The sequence below is a fragment of the Phocoena phocoena genome, chromosome 10 (genome assembly GCF_963924675.1).
Source record: "Phocoena phocoena chromosome 10, mPhoPho1.1, whole genome shotgun sequence".
In the NCBI taxonomy this organism is placed as follows: Eukaryota; Metazoa; Chordata; class Mammalia; order Artiodactyla; family Phocoenidae; genus Phocoena; species Phocoena phocoena.
Genome location: NC_089228.1, coordinates 83,313,977 through 83,333,965, shown reverse-complemented (window position 1 = coordinate 83,333,965; position 19,989 = coordinate 83,313,977). Strand labels below are relative to the sequence as shown.

Sequence of the window (19,989 nt, the reverse complement as noted above, 5' to 3'; positions counted from 1 at the left end):
TACGAAATGATTACCATGATAACTCGAGTTACCATCTGTCACCATACAAAGATATTGCAATATTTTTGACTATATTCCCCATGCTGTACATTTCACCTCCATGACTCATTCATTTTGCAACTGGAATTTTGTACCTCTTAATCTCCCTATTTCACTCATCCTTCCACTACCCTCCCCTCTGATAGCCATGGTCAATCCATGTTGTCGCAAATGGCAAGAATGTGCATATTCGACACTTCTCTGAACCCCTCCCGGGACAACTATCTGTATTTCTCCAGAAAATGGCCCTCGCAAGTTCACTTGCCTTTTTGTGATGGGAAGAAGAGAGTTGCGGAAGTTTAAACTAATTTTTAGGGTTCTGACTTTTTCCGGAGTCAGGAGGAGGCAGGGGGTACTGTAGTACTTTTATACGGACAATTTCCTCATCCCTTCTCAGGGCTAAAGAAATGTGCAAAGGAGGCCCTACTGGGATTCGAACCCAGGATCTATCACTGTTTACAAGACAGGCACTTTAACCAACTAAGCCACAGAACCTAGCAATGAGTGGGTTTCAAAAGTAACTTTTATTGAATTCATCATTTTTCTTTGTTCTTTTGAGAAATATCCTCATATCTTCTTTTTCTGTCTTATTCATATGCAGTTTGTGCACATTTCAGTGACTGAACAAAGGGCCTGACAATGTGATGATTACTATGCCTCACAGCAACACAGAAGCTAAAATGATGCCATAGACACCACGTCTGAGTCCAGACTTTGAGTGAAAATATTGTAATACCTTACATTTCTCTAGTACTTTAGAATTTGCCAAAAGCTTCTGGATTTATTTCTTCTTTGAACATCAGTGACAACCCCAAATGCTGAACGTATTATCATCTTTATTTTATATTCAACTCCAAAAATGTTTAAGGACTTGTTCAAGTTTGTTCAGACAAAGAACCACTGGAGTTAAGACGAAGTCATTTTCTGGTGCTAATTCAATCACATTGTCAGTACAGCATTTTCGCAGTGCCGCAGAAACAAACAACCCCAAGAATAAAAGTGGCTTACCATAACAGATACCCTGTTCCTGCTATTTGTCCATCATGACTCCGCCCAGGATAATGGAGCCACCTCAACTTGAAACACTGATGGCATCTTGACAGAGGAAGAAAAAAGATATGGCAAATCAAGGACTGTTTCTTGTTTTGTGCCCAAAAGTAACATGTCAGGTCTGCTCACATTTCATTATCCAGAGTGAAGTAAATGAGTCAAATCTGATATCTGTGGAGTGGGGCAGTATAATCTTAGCCCAGGAAGAGGCAGTAAATACTTTTGAATAATAATAATTTATCACAACTACCATCCAATATTGTTTCTCATTTGCCAAACTCGGGATTTTTCTTTTAAAAATTTTCTTTATTTGGTCATCTCCTCCTTGTCTGTGTTGAAAGTATTCAATTTTGTGGCTTTTAAGCTCATAGTTTGGGAAACATGAGTATCAATTTTGGTAACGATAAGCTGGGCTAGTGTGGGCGCTGTGGAAATTCAGTCAATATAATCTATTGTTGCTACGTATTTGGGATGAGAAGTAGGAGAAAGGATGAAAGATGAAATTGCAGTCAATTAAGAGGAGTAAGAACAAGGTAGTTCTTGACAGCAGTCTCCTGTATACCCAGATAACACTCATCTGGGACCCTGATTGACAACTTTGCATATGGCTAATAGTAAACACCACCACAATCAAGATGGAACATTTCATCACACCCCAGAATTCCCTCCACAATAACTCATTTTTACTACTGTATTCTAGTTGTTGAATAAACAGTACATTTTATTCTGTGAACAGACATTTGGGTTGTTTCCCATTTGAGCTTTTATAAGCATTGATAGCTTTCCCCCACCTTACCCACTTAAACACTGCATCTGAACATACACCAACAAAACAAACTTATTATCAACTTCCAACCAAACCACCCAGGATCAGTTTAACAAACTTAACATCTTACTGACCCCCTCCCTTGCATTCAAATTCTAATTCCACCCCTTGAATTCACTTCCCTTCACTGATGAAGTCTGTCATTTCAAAGAAATTATTCCCCTCCTGAAGTCATCCTACCATCTTAATATCCTAATAAAATGCAATAATGAAAAGACATACAAAATACAAGACAAATCTTTTAATATTAGAATGAACAGATTTAAAATTATATCTTAATAAATATAACAAATATAACGGGGAAAAATAAGAGAATTATAAAAACTGTACACTTTTGTTTACATACAGGCAATTTATATAGAGAATTGTCAACTTAATCATAACTTTTCACACTTCCATAATGCCTATATGCATACTTTGAATTAAAACCTTATAAATCAGTATTTTAAAAATTTAATGTGATAAGTGAGCTTGCTTCTTGCTTGTTAATTTGTCTAATCTAGGTTGGATTGATGACAACGCTACTCTCAGGGGATAATGTATATTTAAACTGTTTCTATGTTTTGTTTTAATAACACTTAATGTAGAGAACCCAGTCTCACAGAGGTATGTTGAGGGGAACAGAAGAAGAGATTTTAAAGCAATCTCAGCAAGCTCAGGATATTCATTTTTAACTTTTATCCAAAATGAAGCAAGTGATGCTGTATTTTCAAAATTCATTTTCAATCCTTCATCAGTAGCCAGCTTCAACAACTTATCCTGTAGGGTTACAGTTAAACTTAAGTTATCTTTTGATGAAAGAAATGGATTTTGTATCCATGAATTTCCTATGCGTGGATCTTCTTTTGATGGAAAATACAATTCAAAACAATCTAACAAATTTGTAAGATGTTCATTGACAACTTTTCGCAGATATGCAATATCAAGATCATTACCTACTTCACTGATAACTGTTGTTAAGTTATGGAACATGTCATAACAATCTGTAGAAACTCTTTTTTTCCAAGCTTCTAACTTTTGTTTTTGTCCTTCAATCTTATCTGCCATTGAAAAACATGTTGCATTCTTTCCTTGCATGCAAACATTAAGATCATTAAAAATACTGAAGATATCAGATAAATAAGCAAGTTTGGCTGTCCAATTCACATCTTTGAAAAGTTGGGACCAAACTGGTTTCTTGCTTTGCAGAAATACTAAGAGTTCATTTCGTATTTCAAACATTCTTGATAGAACTTTTCCCCGTGATAACCACCGTATCTCAGCATGCAATAACAGTTGCTTATGATCAGCTTCCATATTATCACATAATAAAGAGAATAATCTTGAATTTAACGTATTAGATTTTACATAATTCACAATTTTTACTATGTCAGTAAGCACACTATTTAGTTCAGGTGATATTTTTTTCATAGCAAGACTTTCTCGATGAATGAAGCAATGTGTTATTTTACATTCTGGTGCAAGTTCTTTAATCTGGGTAACCACTTCAGAATGTTTTCCTGTCATGGAAGCTGCACCATCAGAACACACTCCTACACAAAACTTAAATTCCAAACCACATTTATTGATAACATAATTCTTCACAGCTTCATAAAGTTCTGAGCTAGTTGTGTTTGTTGGTAAAGAGGCTGAAAAAAAGAATTCTTCCTTTATATCATCATCATGTTCAAACCTCACATATACTAAAAGAATTATCATGTTAGCAATATCTCTGCATTCATCAAGTTGCAGTGAAAAATACTTGGCTAGTTTTATTTGTTCTATGAGTTGGTCTTCCATATCAATTGCCAGTTCCTGAATACGTCGTGCTATGGTGTCATTGGAAAGTGGCACTTGCGCTACCTTCTTTGCTGCAGATTCACCCAACATTTCTAAGCAAACTTCTTTGATGCAGTCCTTCACTAGTGTCTCGGCAATTGTGTACGGTGTTTTAGACTTAGCAACCGGAAGTGCTACTTTATAAGAAGCCCGCAAAGCACTAATGTTTATGTGAGAAACATTGAACACCTGCTTTGGTTGGCTTTTCAATTCAGTACTCTTTCTTTCAAAGAATTCTTTTGGCTGTGAACTTATTTCTTTATGTTTTGAATATAGATGCCGCTTAAGTTTCGATGGTTTCATTGCTTCATTAGCCAGTACATCTCCACAAATAATACACTGTGGTTTCAGCACTTCACCATCAATTACAGCTACAAAACCAAATTCAATATATGAGGGATCATACTTCCGAGTAAAGCTAGTATGAACTCTCTTGGTTTTCACTTCCTCAGGATGACTTTCATTGTTACCAATTCTTTTACTACTACTGCCATATTCAGAAAAGGTATGTCTTTTCTTCACAAAAAAGTCCAGTGAAGCTTGTTTTTCCATCTGCAAATTAGAATTAAAAATAAATAATACAATTTTTACTTTTGTCTTTAATAATGTTAAACTAGAAATCAAAAACTAGGCTCGCATCATCAAAAAGCCTACAAATAATAAATGCTGGAGAGGTGTGGAGAAAAAGGAATTCTCCTACACTGTTGGTAGGAATGCAAATTGGTACAGCCACTATGGAGAACAGTATAGAGGTTCCTCAAAACACTAAAAATAACATATGATTCTGCAATCCCACTTCTGGGCATATATCCAGAGAAAACTCTAATTCAAAAAGATATATGCACTCCACTGTTCATTGCAGCGCTATTTACAATAGCCAAGATATGGAAGCAACCTATACGTCCATCAAAAGATGAATGGATAAAGAAGATGTGGTATATATATATATATATATATATATATATATCAACATGGATGGACTTAGAGATTATCATACTAAGTGAAATAAGCCAGAGAAAGACAAATACATGATATCACTTATATGTGGAATCTGAAAAAAAAAAAAGATACAAATGAACTTATATCCAAAACAGAAAGAGATTCATAGACACAGAAAACAAACTTATGGTTATCAAAGGGGAAAGAGGAGGGGAGGGATAAAATAGGAGGTTGGGATTAATATATATACACTACTATATATAAAATAGATAACCAACAAGGTCCTACTGTATAGCACAGGGAACTATACTCAATATTTTATAATAACCTATAAGGGAAAAGAATCTGAAAAAAGAAAATATATATAGAACTGAATCACTGTTCTTTATACCTGAAACTAACATGATATTGTAAATCAACTATACTTTAAAAAACTTTTAAAAACCCCAAAACTAGGCTTGATTAAAAATATAAAATGATTTTTAAATTAAGTTATAAAGATAAATAAATACTTACATTTTCTCAGAGTTTTATACACTTTTGGGTTACAGCTGACAAGCTAATCATAGCATATCACACATTTTTTTTTTGCGGTACGCGGGCCTCTCACTGTTGTGGCCTCTCCCGTTGCGGAGCACAGGATCCGGACGCGCAGGCTCAGCTGCCATGGCTCACGGGCCTAGCCGCTCCACGGCCTGTGGGATCTTCCCGGACCAGGGCACGAACCCGTGTCCCCCGCATCAGCAGGCGGACTCTCAACCACTGCGCCACCAGGGAACCCCTATATCACACATTTTAATATGAACCTATTGTGCTTGACTAATGTAGAGCTGCTACCACATGTGACTCACCTTGAGAGTTTAACACCCAAATTGAATATTCTATTTGAAAAGATGAGTTCATTAATCACGTGCTTGGGCATTGCAGCAATGTTAAATTGTTGTAACTTTCCAAATACTCTCAAATTTGTGTACTTACCTAATTATGGACTAGTATAAACAGTTTGCAGACCAGCACTAGTCTGAAGAACAAACTCTGAGTACCACTGGCCCAAATCATGTGTAAGCTTCACATTTCAAAACACTTACCTGAACACATATTAGCCTCATTGGTCTTATTTCACACTCTGCATTTAAATCAGAAAACCAAACTCTTTCCCAACACAAATCCATATCTCCCAACCAAACTTATCATCCCCTGCCCTTCCTAAATATTTCTTCACTTGACCTGAGATGCCCTTTCTTAGCTTACCCCTCAACCCAAACTCACATATAATTAAAACAAAATAACATTAAATTCATCTGTCCCCAAATTTATCCTTCTATAGAAACATACCATCATGCATACCATTTATCCCCTAGCTTTCTCATTCCACTAAGAAATGCCTGACATCAGAAATAAGTAAGAGATACTACTGTTTTTCACCCCAGAACAATAAACAAAGCTGCATCCAAGGTTATAACTTCCAACTTGAAAAAAGGAGTGGAGGGAGGACATTAAATGTAATTGGCCTTTCTTTGGAGAAAATATACACAAGATGGCCATAATTGTGCTTTAGTACGCCATGTCAAAAATTTCTCACTCATCATGGTCACAGTAAAGTATGAAGCTCTTCCCCTGCTTTGATCTACAGCAGACACTCACTCTTACCCAGTCTCCTACTTTGTCTGATGAAAATGGTGTCTCCGATGGCTTTAACATTTTGGAGGGTTGAACAGTCAAACTTCTTGGAATCTCATCATGTTTCCTTTTCATTGTAGTGGTCTCATAGCAAAGACTACAAGTTATTCTATGGTGATAACCATCAGTCTCACGTTGAGAGGGCACTCCACAGATTGCATGGACGTTTCTATCACATGATACACAACTATTAACACCTGTGCATTCTTTTTCACAAACTACACAAGATAAAAAATTCAGTCTGCTTTCAGGAGGAGTTTTTTGGGCTATCTTAGGAGAAATAGAAAGATTTTCTTCAATATCACTACTATCTGTTCCAGTCTCAATATTTTCTTCATACTGGGCTCTTAGAGTATTTTCTAATTCCTTGTCGGCCTGTTCCAATTCATTTTCTGTGTTCAGGCTGGCAATAAGTTCTTCAGTTAGCTGAGAATGAGACAAGCCCAGTTTAGCTTCAGAGCTAAATGTACCCTCACATGGAGTCTGTTGCATGCCTCTGTGATAGGGTTGATTTTGGGTCATCTGAATAAACCACAAAAATTCAGCCCAGTGTGATGAATTGTTAGTTTGCATCCAGGAGATAATCCGATTTTGGATATCCTCATTAGTTTGATTTATAGAATTTAGACTTTGGCAGGGCTGAGGTTTCCCATGGACAATTTTCAGTTCTGGCCAAATATAACTAAGTTCACTGACAATCTGGCTTGAAAATTCCCTCCCATTGTCAGACTGTAGAACACTGGGTGCTCCAATAATTGTAAAAATATCTAAAAGAGCATGTGCAACCTCTTTAGGCCTTTTAGATTTTAATGACCGCAAAAAACTCAACTTTGTACGAAGGTCTTGATAATGCATGATAAATTTATACTCCCCATCAGGATTCAACTGCATGTCTATAAGATCTACTTGGCATCTTGAGTTAACTTCCTTAATTGGCTTCGATGTTAGAACTTTCTTGAGTTTTGAATTTTTCTGTTGGCATGGTTTGCAGAGTGTCAAGTATAGCATTATAACTTCTTTTGTGATGTTCTTGTATTTTGCTTGTAACTCTTTTTCCATGCGGGTACGTCCACCATGTCCAATGCTGAGATGTGTATCATGCAGTATGTCAAATAAATCCTCACTGTGTAAATAATACCGTACTTTATCTGTTTCCCCATTTACAGCCTCAATCAGCTTCTCATGTCCTTGTACCAGGATCACATCAAATCTAGCCAAGCGACGGTAGTCAACTGATTCTTTTTTTGCCTTGGCCTTAGCCTCTTTCACTTCCCTTATTAATTGACAGTACTTTGCTTTAGAAAATATCTTGGTATTATTACTCTTGTTTTCCAGTAACACTGCTAAGCTTCTGAAGAACTTTTCTCTCATGTTTTCTGGTTCGATTTCTGCTTCATTAGTATCTAAGCTACTAAAGTTATCATCACCCACGGTTTGAGACATCATGGAAAGCCACAAAAATGACCCTAAAATATAAAGAAAAAAATCAGTTAGACTATTTGGGAATATAATTTAAAATATGTATATTGCTCAGGTAGCCACTAGAGAGAGCTGGGAGTATAAGTAGATGCTATGGACACACAAGAGGGGGAATACAATTTTGGTTAGGGAGTCTACCTTTGGAGGAATAGAGAGGGTAAATGAAGAACTCAACCCAGGAACAAAGAGTTCTGATATAGTAAAGAGTAGAAAGCCAGGATGTGACTTTCCAGAGCAGTATCCAGGGTTAGCCTTAAAGTAAAGCACTGTTTTATGTAAAACAGGGAGCAAACTGATGTTATTATTTTTTCATTTATTTATTAATTACACAAGACATTTTTTTTTGGCTAGAGAAGTCTCAGAAATACAGTCATAGATATTTTTAAAGCCCCAGACTATACCACATTTTGTTTTATTCAGTCAGGTTAGCTGTTATAGCAACATTTGGGGCTGAAGTTTCAACATCATATATTTGCATGAGCTCCTTTTCGGTGCTTGTGAAACTATAAACCCAATACCAATAATCTTATTACTGATTTTTTTTTATTACTGATTTTAATAAAGAAAGAGTAGCAGATGAACCTGAAGTAGTGAAAACGCTCTGACTTAATATAGCACATTAAAATAAATGTTTAGAATATTCATAATAACAGAAACACTTAGAATAAATCAAATTTGGCTAGTCTTAAGGAAACTATTTTGAAAAAATCAAAAAGAATAATTTGGAATTAGCATATCACCTCTAAAGTCTTACAGCTGCTTGGAAAAAATACTTTCTCTCAAGTCAACATTGTTTATACTACTAATTTGCATAACAAATATTGAATTGGTAAATTTAAATCATTCTCAAATGTTCATAACTTCCAAAACTTCAAATTAATATGTTACTGTGTGTTTTGGCCTCACTTAAGTCTCAATGGTTCCAACAAGACTTCCCTGATCATTTAATTTAAGCTTACAGTGAGTTCTCCTTTCTTGAGGACATAATTTATTCACAACACAAACTAGCACTGTAGCACTTTCTTCTTTAACTGTTTCATAGAACTAACAAGATTGTAAGTTTCTAAAGAAGCAGGGATCACTTTTTCCTCCAGTATCTTTTCCATTATCTAACACATTACTACATAGAAAAGTGTCAGATAGGGAATTCCCTGGTGGTCCAGTGACTAGGACTCAGGTGGTTTCATTGCTGTGTGGTCCAGGTTCAACCCCTGGTCGGGGAACTAAAATCCTGCAAGCCAAGCCTTGGGTGTGGCCACAAAAAAAAAAGTGTTGGATAAAAATTTGTTAACTTTATAATGAGGATGACGACACTCACAATAAGTGGTATTTCAAAATGTGACTGAAAAGACCATTATATAGATAGTATTTCTTTCCACACTGATACATTTTGCATCATGCTATGGAGCCATGAACATAACAGAAGGTAAACAAGGATAAACTGGGGGGAGGAAAGAAATACAGGGCAGCGTGAATGAGAACCAGAGCTTCAGAATATGTAATCTGAGAATATGAGCTTCAGAAATTAGCACAATCAATGTTAGTAGGTCTAGGATAAGCAGAGAATAAGGAGTTGCTAGGGTTATAAGAAAAGAAAAAAAGAAAATTATATCAATTATACTTAAGCCTTTGGGAAAAGACAGCTACTCCATAACTAGGCCAGCCTGTGCTGCCGCCTCCACCACACATTACACTGTTAATAGTCCTTAGATCTCTAGTGGACATAGACTTCAGAAATTCCATTTTCTTCAGTAGAATATCGAAGTAGTATTTCCAAGTCTTAAACAGTCATATGTAACAAGAATTGGGGGCAGAGGCTACAGAAATGGGACCCATGTCCACATTGACAAGTGATCAGCATTTACATACAGAGGCATCTCTGATTTATCTATCCATAGGTACTTAATTCCATTGCAAAATATCCATGAAAAATCTTGTGTTCAACTATTTTTTACATTATTGCATGACTGCTTAATTCAACTTCTTTAATAGCATTCCACTACACTCGTTGACCTTTCCTTCAGCCATATTCAGTAGAAGCTGCAATGGAATAAAATTTCATAAGCTTTCCATGAATGGACACTTCCCTCCTCCCAAATCTCATCCTCCTTCCAAAGACTAACTTATCCTCACCATTATCTTGAAGTGCATGTGGCTCTGGAGATTCACATTCCATTCCGTCCTCTATAGTCTGGAGATGGGTACCTAAGGACGCCTTTGCAGTATCTAGAAGAGTCATTTCTTCCATAGGAACTTCCTGCCCGTATGTGTCCTGTGGGACCTGCAGATAAACAGGTACATTTGGAAACTAATATAATATTAATCACATCACTGCACAAACCATAGCTAAACTTCATAACATTCTTCTACTGAAACAGAATGGATATAAGAAGAAAAAAAGTCTTCATTGAATTCTTAAGAGGAGTGCAAGATAGAATAAGGAGAGAAATAAAAAATGCTGGGACGAATAAAGCCAGAGCCATACAACAGAAACTGTCTGCATTGAACAGGAGTTGATACACATCCTCGTGGTTTCTGTTTTAGGGAATAACAATGGAAGCACATTAAAGGAATCTTTCCTAATTTTCCTCCTAACCAGAAGAAAATTGTAAATGGGTTTCAGTGTGAGCAATTAAAAGTAAATATTTGGGGGGGTATGCAAATTATCTAATAGGAACTAACTGAACTGTTAAACCCAGGAAGAAATCTGATAGTTGTTTTAGACCAAATGTGGAAAACATTAGCGCAGTGTGTTATGGATGGGAGAAAAAAAAAGCCAATCAAAGTGGATAACTGTTGGGTGAAAAGAAAACATTTATCTCTTCCTTACACCAATGATCTAGTACTCGGTTTATAATTAAATTTACCCAATTGTCCCCATACATTCAGTTAACCCTTGAACAACATCGGTTGAACCCTTGGGTGACTATCTATAGGCGGATTTTTTTCAATAGTAACTACTACAGTAAATACTACACGATCCCTGGTTGGTTGAATCCGCATATGCAGAAACAGATATGGAAGAACCATGTATAGGGAGGACTATTTTCAACTGTGCAGAAAGTCGATGCCCCTAACCCCTCACCCCCATAGGTGTTCAAGGGTCACCTGCATTTTATGTTTGCTTTTTTTAAGTCCATGATCCATTCAATATTTATACATTGTTTTTGGTTATTATATCTCTTTTGCTTCTTTTAATCTAAAATCATTTCCTGACTTTTTTTTTTCCTGACTTTTTTATGACATTAAATTTTGAAAAGTCAGGGCCACTTGTCTTATAGAATATCGCACATTAGGAACTTGCCTAATTGTTTCTTCACAAGTAGATTCTGGTTAAACTTTTTTTTTTTCTTTCTTTGTTTTTTGAGGAACAAAAACCCAGTATTTTTAATTTGATCATTTTTTTTCTTGCAGAGCAGTATTAACGTCCATTACACCTCCAGCAGCAATGCCCTCCTCGGCCAAGGAGGTGGGTTACGGATGGAGCCGAATCTTGAAAGCACCCGAGCCTCAGCCTCCACGCGACTGCTTGGCGGCAGGGAAAGAACATTTTTGGAAGAATACTACGTAAGTAATGTGTACTTACTGTGTCACATCACAGGTTACATTAAGTTGTCAAATTATTTTATTGTAGATAATGCTAAATTTGATTACTTAGTTAAGGTGGTAACTACCAGATCTATCCATTCAAAAATATACTTTTTCCAACTGTAATAAATAATAATTGGTAATAATTTGGAACTATGCAATTATCTTATTCCCCAATGGTTTTAACATTCATTGATTTCTGCCTACAATTCTGCTTTACAATTCCTTCTACATTTAATAGCTAGCAATTTTCTGTAAAGAGCTTTCTGTCCATCCTACTTTGGTGTCTGTCTCTCTTTTTGAGTATCACTATAGACTTATTTTATAATCCATTCCATCCTCACTCACTTTGATGCTCAAACTGTCTCAAATTTGGCCAGTGGGAGCCCCCTTGATCTGGCACCTGCAACCTTTTGACATGACCCCACTAGTTTTTGTTTTGTTTTGGTTTGGGTTTTGGCACATCCAAGCTTTCTAGAATAAACAATACAAGGACCACATTGTATTCTCCCTGTCCCAGATCTAGTTCAACTGTTTTTTTTCCCAAGAAATTTTTATTCATTTTAGAGGACAACAATGTTTAGTAGCAAAGATTGAGTAGTAGTAGGCTCATTTTTAATAGGTGTCATCTCCTCTAGGCCCTTTCAAGGATAAAGCTAGTAAATATATTTTATAAAATAACATGAATTCAACTCAACTTCAATACCTATAGAATTTTCCTCACCTTTCCATCTTCCATATTAATATCTTCCTTCTCCCACAGTTAAAAAAAAAGCAGTTCATAACAATGTATATATATTATTTACTCATTGGCTCTAAACTACAATAATACAAAAGAGTTTCAGAATCACCATGCTTTGTGTTGTAGAACACTTCCAACAACATACCTACTAAGTAAAGTTCAATATATCTTTGCAGCTTTACAGGCCCATAGACAGTATCCCGCTAAAAGTATATGGTCAGAGTACTGTGGTCAAGCCACCTGAATTATTATTTTCCTCTGTATTACTATGTTAATTTGATATATTGTTGAGTTCATTTGTTTCTGTTTTTATCATTTTGAATTTAGTATTGTTTCTTAAATACTGAGAACATTTACGTGATATAAAAATATATATATATGTATCCAGAGAAGTCTTGCTCACATTCACATAGCCTGCATTCTACTCTCCCCCACTCCCATAAGAAACCATTTTTTGTTGTTGATGCTTTACCCTCTGGTTTTTTTTTTTGCAAAAATAAGTAAAAACATTATACATACGTATACACACACATGTCTGCATGTATATATTTGTGTGTATATAATACATATACAAATTAAATGCAAATGTGTGTATACTTATTTTTTCATATTGTATAGTAGTTTACACCTCCTTTTTTTTCACTTAATATAAAAATATTATCTGGAAATCATTTCATACCAGTTCATAGATATCTTGCTTATGCTTTTTTTTGTGTACATAGTACCATTATATTGATGCACCATAGTTTATTCAATCACCCTTATACGAATGGGCATTTAGGTTGTTTACAATATTTTGCTTTTACAAATAATGCTGCAATGAAAAACTGTGTCTATGTTGTCTCTTACTTGTATTTTCCAAGTAAATTCCCAGAAGCAATATTGCTGGGTCAAATCGTAAATGCATAAATATGTGTTAGATGGTGCCAAAATCCCCTCCATAGGGATGGTACCATTTTGCACTTCTACCAGCAACATTTGAGAGGAACTGTTTCCCCAGTCAGACCAACAGATTGCGTTGTCACGCTTTTGAATTTTTGCCAGTCTGACAGGTGACAAATGGCACCTCAGTATAGTTTTGATTTGCTCTTTTTATGATTGAAGTCGAGTATCTTCTCATAGCCATTTGTTTGTAAAAAAAAAAAAAACTGCTCATGTCTCGTGATTATTTTTATTGCATTTCTGTTAAGGAGATTCACTTATACCTATGCCATATTTTGCAAATATATTCACTAATTTATTATATTGATTTGCTTGTGGGGTTTTTTGGTCCTGCATTTAAAAAAAATGTTTCATGTAGAAATAAAGGTTTTTGATATTACTTCTAGATTTTGAGTAATTCTATACATTCAGATTATTTTAAGAAGTCATGCTTGTTTCCTCCTAGTTCCTGGATGTTTAAAATTTTATATATTGATCTCTGACACATTTAGAGTTTATTCTGGTTCTGGAATATGGTATGAGGTATGGGTTTCATGTGTTTCTTTTTGAAATGGCTATCTCTTTGTCCCAACACCATTTACTTAAAGCACCATTTTCCCCACTGTGATTTGAGATGGCACATATATTGCGTACTCAGTTTTCATATGTGCTCCAGTCCACTTTCATACTTTCTATGGTTTCATTGATCCAGCTATTCATGTGTCAGTACCACAATTTTACCTAAAGAGGCTTTATGGTATGTTAGTATCGAATGAGACTATTGCTCTCTTCTTTACTCTTCAAGTTTTTCCTACCGATTCTTTCACGCTTATTTACACATATGAATACAGTTCAGTGTTTTAATCCTTTTCAAAAGTAAGCAATTAGTTTTGTTTTCTCCTAACACAGTAGATAGAAATTCATTTTCTATCGTTTTCAAGTTTTGGGTTCTAAGCAACACAGATATCCTCCCTGGCTATAGATGAACCTATAATATAGTAATACCTCATTGTTATTACCTATTAAGATAATCCCCTTAGAATTCGCTTCTATGGACATTGGCTGGTTGGCTGTGTTCCTCAGCTTCCCTGGGTTCTGCTTGCTTACTTCTTCTTACTTCCATTAGAGGGACTAGTCCAAGGTAGGTGGGCCTGGTCTTGGAAGGAATAGGAGGAATTCCACTCTGCCTTTACCACAAAAGTGTAAAGGGTGCCTCTGGATGGCAAAAACAAATCACAAAGCTGAAATTACTTCAAACTGGTTATGAAAGTCATTTGTCTTTCACTATATGATTCCCAGATTTGATTTTTTAAGATATCTAATAAGAAATTTTGGTCATAAAATAGTGGAGTAAATATGACTGTATTCATTAGAAATGCATGTATTTCCCAATTAATTAAAACACCTAACTTATAGTAGCTTAAACAAATAGGGGTTTATTTTTGTCATATGCTAAGAAATCCAGAGGAGGGCAGTTGCTGGCATTGATTCACATACCTAACAGTTCTGTAAGGGACCCGAGTTGTCTTTATATTTCTGCTCTGCCATTCATAACATATTGGTATTCATCCTCATGCTTATCATCATGTCATGGTCACAAGATGGCTACCACAGCTCCAGATATCACATCGACGTTCAAGACAGGAAGTGGGAAAAGGCAGAACTAAACACATCTGTGCCATTTTATAAGGAAAATTAAAGCTTCTACAGAAATTCCCAGAAAATATGCTTATTTCTCTCTGGCCAGACTATGATGCATGGCTAACTCTAGCACAAGGAAAGCTGAAAATTTAGTTAGGTACATAGCCAACATGAACAAAATCAACATTTTTTAAGCAAGAAAGAAGGCGTGTACAATAGATACTGGGTTGGCAGCTAAAAGTGTCTGCAACAATGGCATTTCCCCCTCCCTTCAGAAATCACACAGAAACAAGAAAAATGAGAAACATTTATGCAAACTTGACATTCCATAAGACTAGGAGATTTCTATAACCCTGAGTCACATGAAAAACTATCAAGTATGAGCAGAGCATAACCCTGAACATTACTCAGGATTGACAAAACACCAAGTCCTACCAATGGTTGCATTTTTCAACAAAGCTAGAAGAGGAAAATTTTAAAGTAACAGGTACATCCTAAGGCAAAAAACTAATATTGTTTATTTGAAACAAAGAGAAAAGGTGTGCTGGCTAGAGATAAGAGACTGCCTGTACAGGCATCTATGCAGTAACACATGAACTCATGAAAAAACATGCTTTCTGCAAAACTGCACAAAAAATAACAGGATTTATGGAGAAAATAAAGTTGTAGGGTAGACTATTTAAATTCTACACAACTTGGTCAGGAGAGCATTAATAAAACTACAGAAATTCCAATAAAAGTACAAGTAGAGTCAAAAAGACATTAAATAAAGAAATGTTACATTAAGTATAGGATTTTACTTTGAAAGGTGATGGTATCTTGTTAGAAAGAGGTGTAAGGAAAGGGTGAGGCAAGGGTAGAGGATATCATCATCAGAAGTTCGGATGGACAAGCATTTGCACACTTTCCAAGAAATGTAGTGATATTACAAAAAATATAATGACGGTTCTGGCTCATCATCTTGTTTTTATTTCTTTGATATTGGCTTATAAAAAGACATGTAGTTTTTGCTGCTTAAATATTTTCTTTCTTTCATAAAGAAGCTGCTAACATGGCTCCAAACAGGACCTCATGCCACGAAGTAAAATCCTGCTGTGTTCTGCATCATTATCTTCTATCCACTGTAACTGCTTTTCTATCATACTTAGAGCAGAAGATAACTGAGAAGTGAAATGCTCTTGTGGGGTGGCTTGTTGAACTGCACCATCCTCTTAAACGCTTCCATTTGAGCCTCAGCATCTAATTGTTGTGGCTCTTGTGTAGAGAGAGCCTCTGCATGAGATTGCAGCAGTTCCTCAATATCTTCACTCTCAACTTCTTCAAATCCAACCTCCTTTGAAAGAGCAATACAGCTTGCTTTGATTTGAGGGAGCTCTTCTGAAGGATCAAAGCCTTTAGAATCATAAATTAAATCAGGGAGACTCTTACACCACACCCCATGCAAACAGGCTTTGGTGACATCATTCCAGGCCTCTACAAGACTATCAATTGCAGGTTTAATGCTCTATCAATTCCAGAATTCAAAAACTGTGTGTGCATTGTCACCCCCTGTTGATCCAACAAACACCTTGAATGTTATCATTAAATAATAAGCTTTAAAAACTGTGACCACACCCTGATCAGGGAGTAAAGTAGTTGTATGAGGAGATAAGAAGAGAACTTTAATAATTGAAGAAAGTTCAGCAACTGCTGGAGGATGGCTTGGTGTATTATTGAGAATTATAAGAATTTTGAAAGACAAATTGTTCTTCTTGCAATATTTTAAGAAATCATCTACAAAACATCACCTTGACGATAAGTAAATACCTGCCCTGTCATCCAGCCTCTCTTGCTAGACTTATAGCAGTCACCCAGGCTAGTCTTTACAATTCCTTTTAAAGCTTGTGGGTTGGCAGAGTGATAAATCACACAAGCTTTAGCTTTAAATTCCCATTGGCATTCCCACCCAGCATCACAGTCAGTTGACCTTTTGTAGCCTTAAACACCGGATCTTATGATTTCTCCTTCAAGATACAGGCCCTTGAGGCCATTTGCTTCCAACAGAGACTAGTTTCATCAAAATTAAAAATCTGATCCAGGTTATAGCCTTCTTTATCAAATTTCTTAACACTTGGGGAAATGTCTTTGCAGCTTCTCTGCACTCACAGCTTCACCAGAGATCCTAATAATGTGGAAACCATAGCAGTTCTTGAAGCCACTAAACCAGTCACTATTTGCATTAAATGAAGGCACTTCTGCAGGATCTTCCACTTTCTTCTTAAGGTCTTCATGTATTGCTAAAGTCTTCTCTTTAATTTTGAGAAAGGTTACCTCTGATTGCTTCTTTCTTTGGTATAAAATCCAAACAAATGTTCCATTTCTACCATTTCCTTATGCCTTCTTCCAATAAATTTTGTAGCAATGGAAGTTGTTCCAGCTAGATAACTTTATTTTCCCAGCATTGTCTCTAATTGTTCGTAAAGTTGACTCTTTTATTTCAGTTGCACACCCAGTGTCACATGTTCTTTCATTTATTTCAAAACATTTTATAATTTCGAGCTTTTCTTCAGTTGTTAAATCTTTTCTTCTTTTGTGCTCACTAGCATAAATTTTATCACCAGCATGCTTCTATGGCACTTGCAAACCCCCTTCCTTGCTCATTTTCTGAAATACAAAAAAGTTTAGCAAAAAATGCACCAAAATGGGAGGGAACTATGCACATAAGGGCTTCCAAAACAGAGACTGGGGCCAAGAGAGCCAAGAGGAAGGATATGGAAGTGGATGGACATTATGCACTGTATGTCTTCACAACTTGCTGCACTCAGCTATAGTCATATACTTTGCATTCAGCTGCTCTTACTTGGTGGCCCAAAACATCAACTTTCTGAGAAAACTCATATATGAGCCGGCACAATTTCAGCATTATATTGACTTATTTTCCTATTTACCAATCTCATATGAAAGATTCTGCATTCCAGAAAAACATATTTTAACAGATCAGACTGTATACATACAATGTTCATACTCAAAAAGAATTCAGATAAATGTATAGATAGTAACATTATAGAAATGTAACAGTGTTTGGCAATATCCATAATGTTCTAAAATTACAGTCATAGAAAGCAAGTATATTCTCTTAAAAATAACCTCTAGTGTGATGGGAAAAGACAGAATACTGGCTCACATAGCAACAACTGCAAGTACTGAAAAGTATCTAGAAAATGATGCAATTAATCTCTTCACTGTACAGATGAAGTCATCAAAGTCCAGAGAAAGTGTGTGTGCCCAAGATTATACAGCTAATTAGTGACAGAGCCTATCATAGAACCCAGATCTTATGATTCACCATTTCCTGATTTTCCATTAAATTAGACTACTTTTCTATTTGTCTCTCCTAGAAGGTATTCCTTATATTCCTGCACTGATTTGCTTTCATATATGGTAAAAGTAGCGGGGATCGTAAGAAGAGATAGCTACCTTAATCTCACAGTCACTAAATAAGAGATATTTTCCATTTGCAAGCAATAGACCAAGGTTTCCCATTTGGTTAAACCATCTCCTTATTAGGATCAGCTATCACTGACATGCAAATTGTTATCCCAGAAGCATGAATCTATTCGTCTGCACCAGTGATCAAATAATAATGCCCAGAACCAGAATTTGCAGCCGTCAGTGTGAAGTTAACCCCACTTACTCTACCTTGGACCCACGCACTCAAATTCTTCACAGAAGATGGCCCCTCCCAATTTCTCACCTGCTGTCTAGGTTCATCAAGCTCCCTCTCCAAATCTTCCAGCACAGTCACCACCTCCTCTCCACTCTCAGGATGATGCTCCCGCACCCAAGCCTGGAGCTCCTCAGGCAGGATGGTCAGGAGCTGCTCCAGCACCAACAACTCCAGGATCTGCTCCTTGGTATGTATCTCTGGGCTCAACCACTGACGGCAAAGTTCCCTGAGTTGGCTCAGAGCTTCCCTGGGTCCGGGAGTCTCCTGATAGCAGAACTGCCGGAAGCGTTGACGAGAGAGTTCCCTGGTATGAGACAAATCCTTCTGTAGGCAGGATTCCTGATCCCAGATAGGGTCTTCTTCTTTAACCTTTACTTTGATAATCTCCCCTTGTTCCTCTGAAGCCTGGCCAACCAAGGCTGGGAAGGCCCCCGGGGCTGCCGCCATCCTTAGCTTAGCTCAGAGAAAGGCTCGCTCCAACAAGGGTCTAGGCAGATTTTCCTTGAAGGCCCCAGTCAATTCTTGGTCAGGAAAGTTTTCGATATAAGAAAACCCTGTTGACCAGAAAAATTACAGACGCAGCTAAAAAAATTTTGTTTAGGTGACAACAGGGCAGTTACTCGAGCAATTCCATTGAAAGTGTAGCCATTCTCTGACAAGACGGGAAACTGTGAGCACAGAACTACTCACTAAAGCTCCAGGACCACAGATTGAGCGGCAGGTTACTTGCGAGACAGAAAACTGCGGAGACTTTGGCCCTAAATAAAGCCTAGATATACGAGCTCCACCAAGGAAACCAGACAGGTCTCTCCGAAACCGGCGCTCCCTGTGGCTCAGGCCCGCGTGGAGAGGGCGAAGAGCTCCTGCCACACGGCTAGCCGTCTGCGGAGGAGGCCCGATTGTCGCCGCGCAGACACAACCTTCCCTCCGCCTGCACTTCCCTTCAGAGAAGCTCGGACCCTCTCGCGCCAAGCCAGAGAAATGGGCCGCGGGCTACACTCCTGGCCGACGCAGCTGCTCCCACGTTCCCGCCAGGCCGGGGGAGCAGCGCTCACTTCCGGCCCGCTCTAGGATTCCAGGTGGTGCAGTCATCTCGGTGGTCGTGGTAACGTTGGTGAGCGCCCGGAGGCAAGTGCTCTGTAAACGGTACAGAGACTTAACTCCCGAGTTACCCAGTTCCCGGGTGAAAAGAGTTTCACGGTGGGAGTAGCGCTAGTGTAGAGGCTACTCTGGGTTGTTGTTTTTTTTGTCACAGTGATAAGCCGTCGCTGCACTCAGACCCGCAGTACTCACCGCCGCGTCCTAAAACAGACGTAGAAGAGCATCCCTGAGCGAATGCCAAGTCAGCGAATTTGTAGGCTTCAACCGGCCTTTTCTCGTTAGATTTGGGCCACTGTCTCCTTTCCCATTCACCGTAAATCAGACTCGAAAAAAGAAATGTAAGATCTAGTTCCTTCTTTCCATTTTATATATGGGAAAAATCAAGATCCATATAGTGAGCTTCCCCCCTAACGACAGGAGTAGCTATTCCTGTGAGCCATGCTGTAAACAGTCCTGTGA

General features: G+C 37.3%; 1 protein-coding gene and 1 non-coding gene across 2 annotated transcripts; both read right to left on the bottom strand.

Annotated features, from left to right (window-relative positions):
- Nucleotides 1–457: 457 nt before the first annotated feature.
- On the bottom strand, nt 458–534 carry TRNAT-UGU (transfer RNA threonine (anticodon UGU)). Its single transcript has one exon. It is a non-coding gene; the product is annotated as a tRNA-Thr (tRNA).
- A 1,834-nt stretch (nt 535–2,368) lies between these two features.
- Nucleotides 2,369–18,876, bottom strand: SCAND3 (SCAN domain containing 3). The gene is made up of 4 exons (XM_065885987.1): nt 18,457–18,876; nt 9,965–10,112; nt 6,323–7,818; nt 2,369–4,285 (listed from the first exon to the last, which is right to left on the bottom strand). Exons 1-4 carry the CDS (start codon nt 18,874–18,876, stop codon nt 2,369–2,371), a joined length of 3,981 nt encoding a protein of 1,326 aa, XP_065742059.1.
- Nucleotides 18,877–19,989: the final 1,113 nt, after the last annotated feature.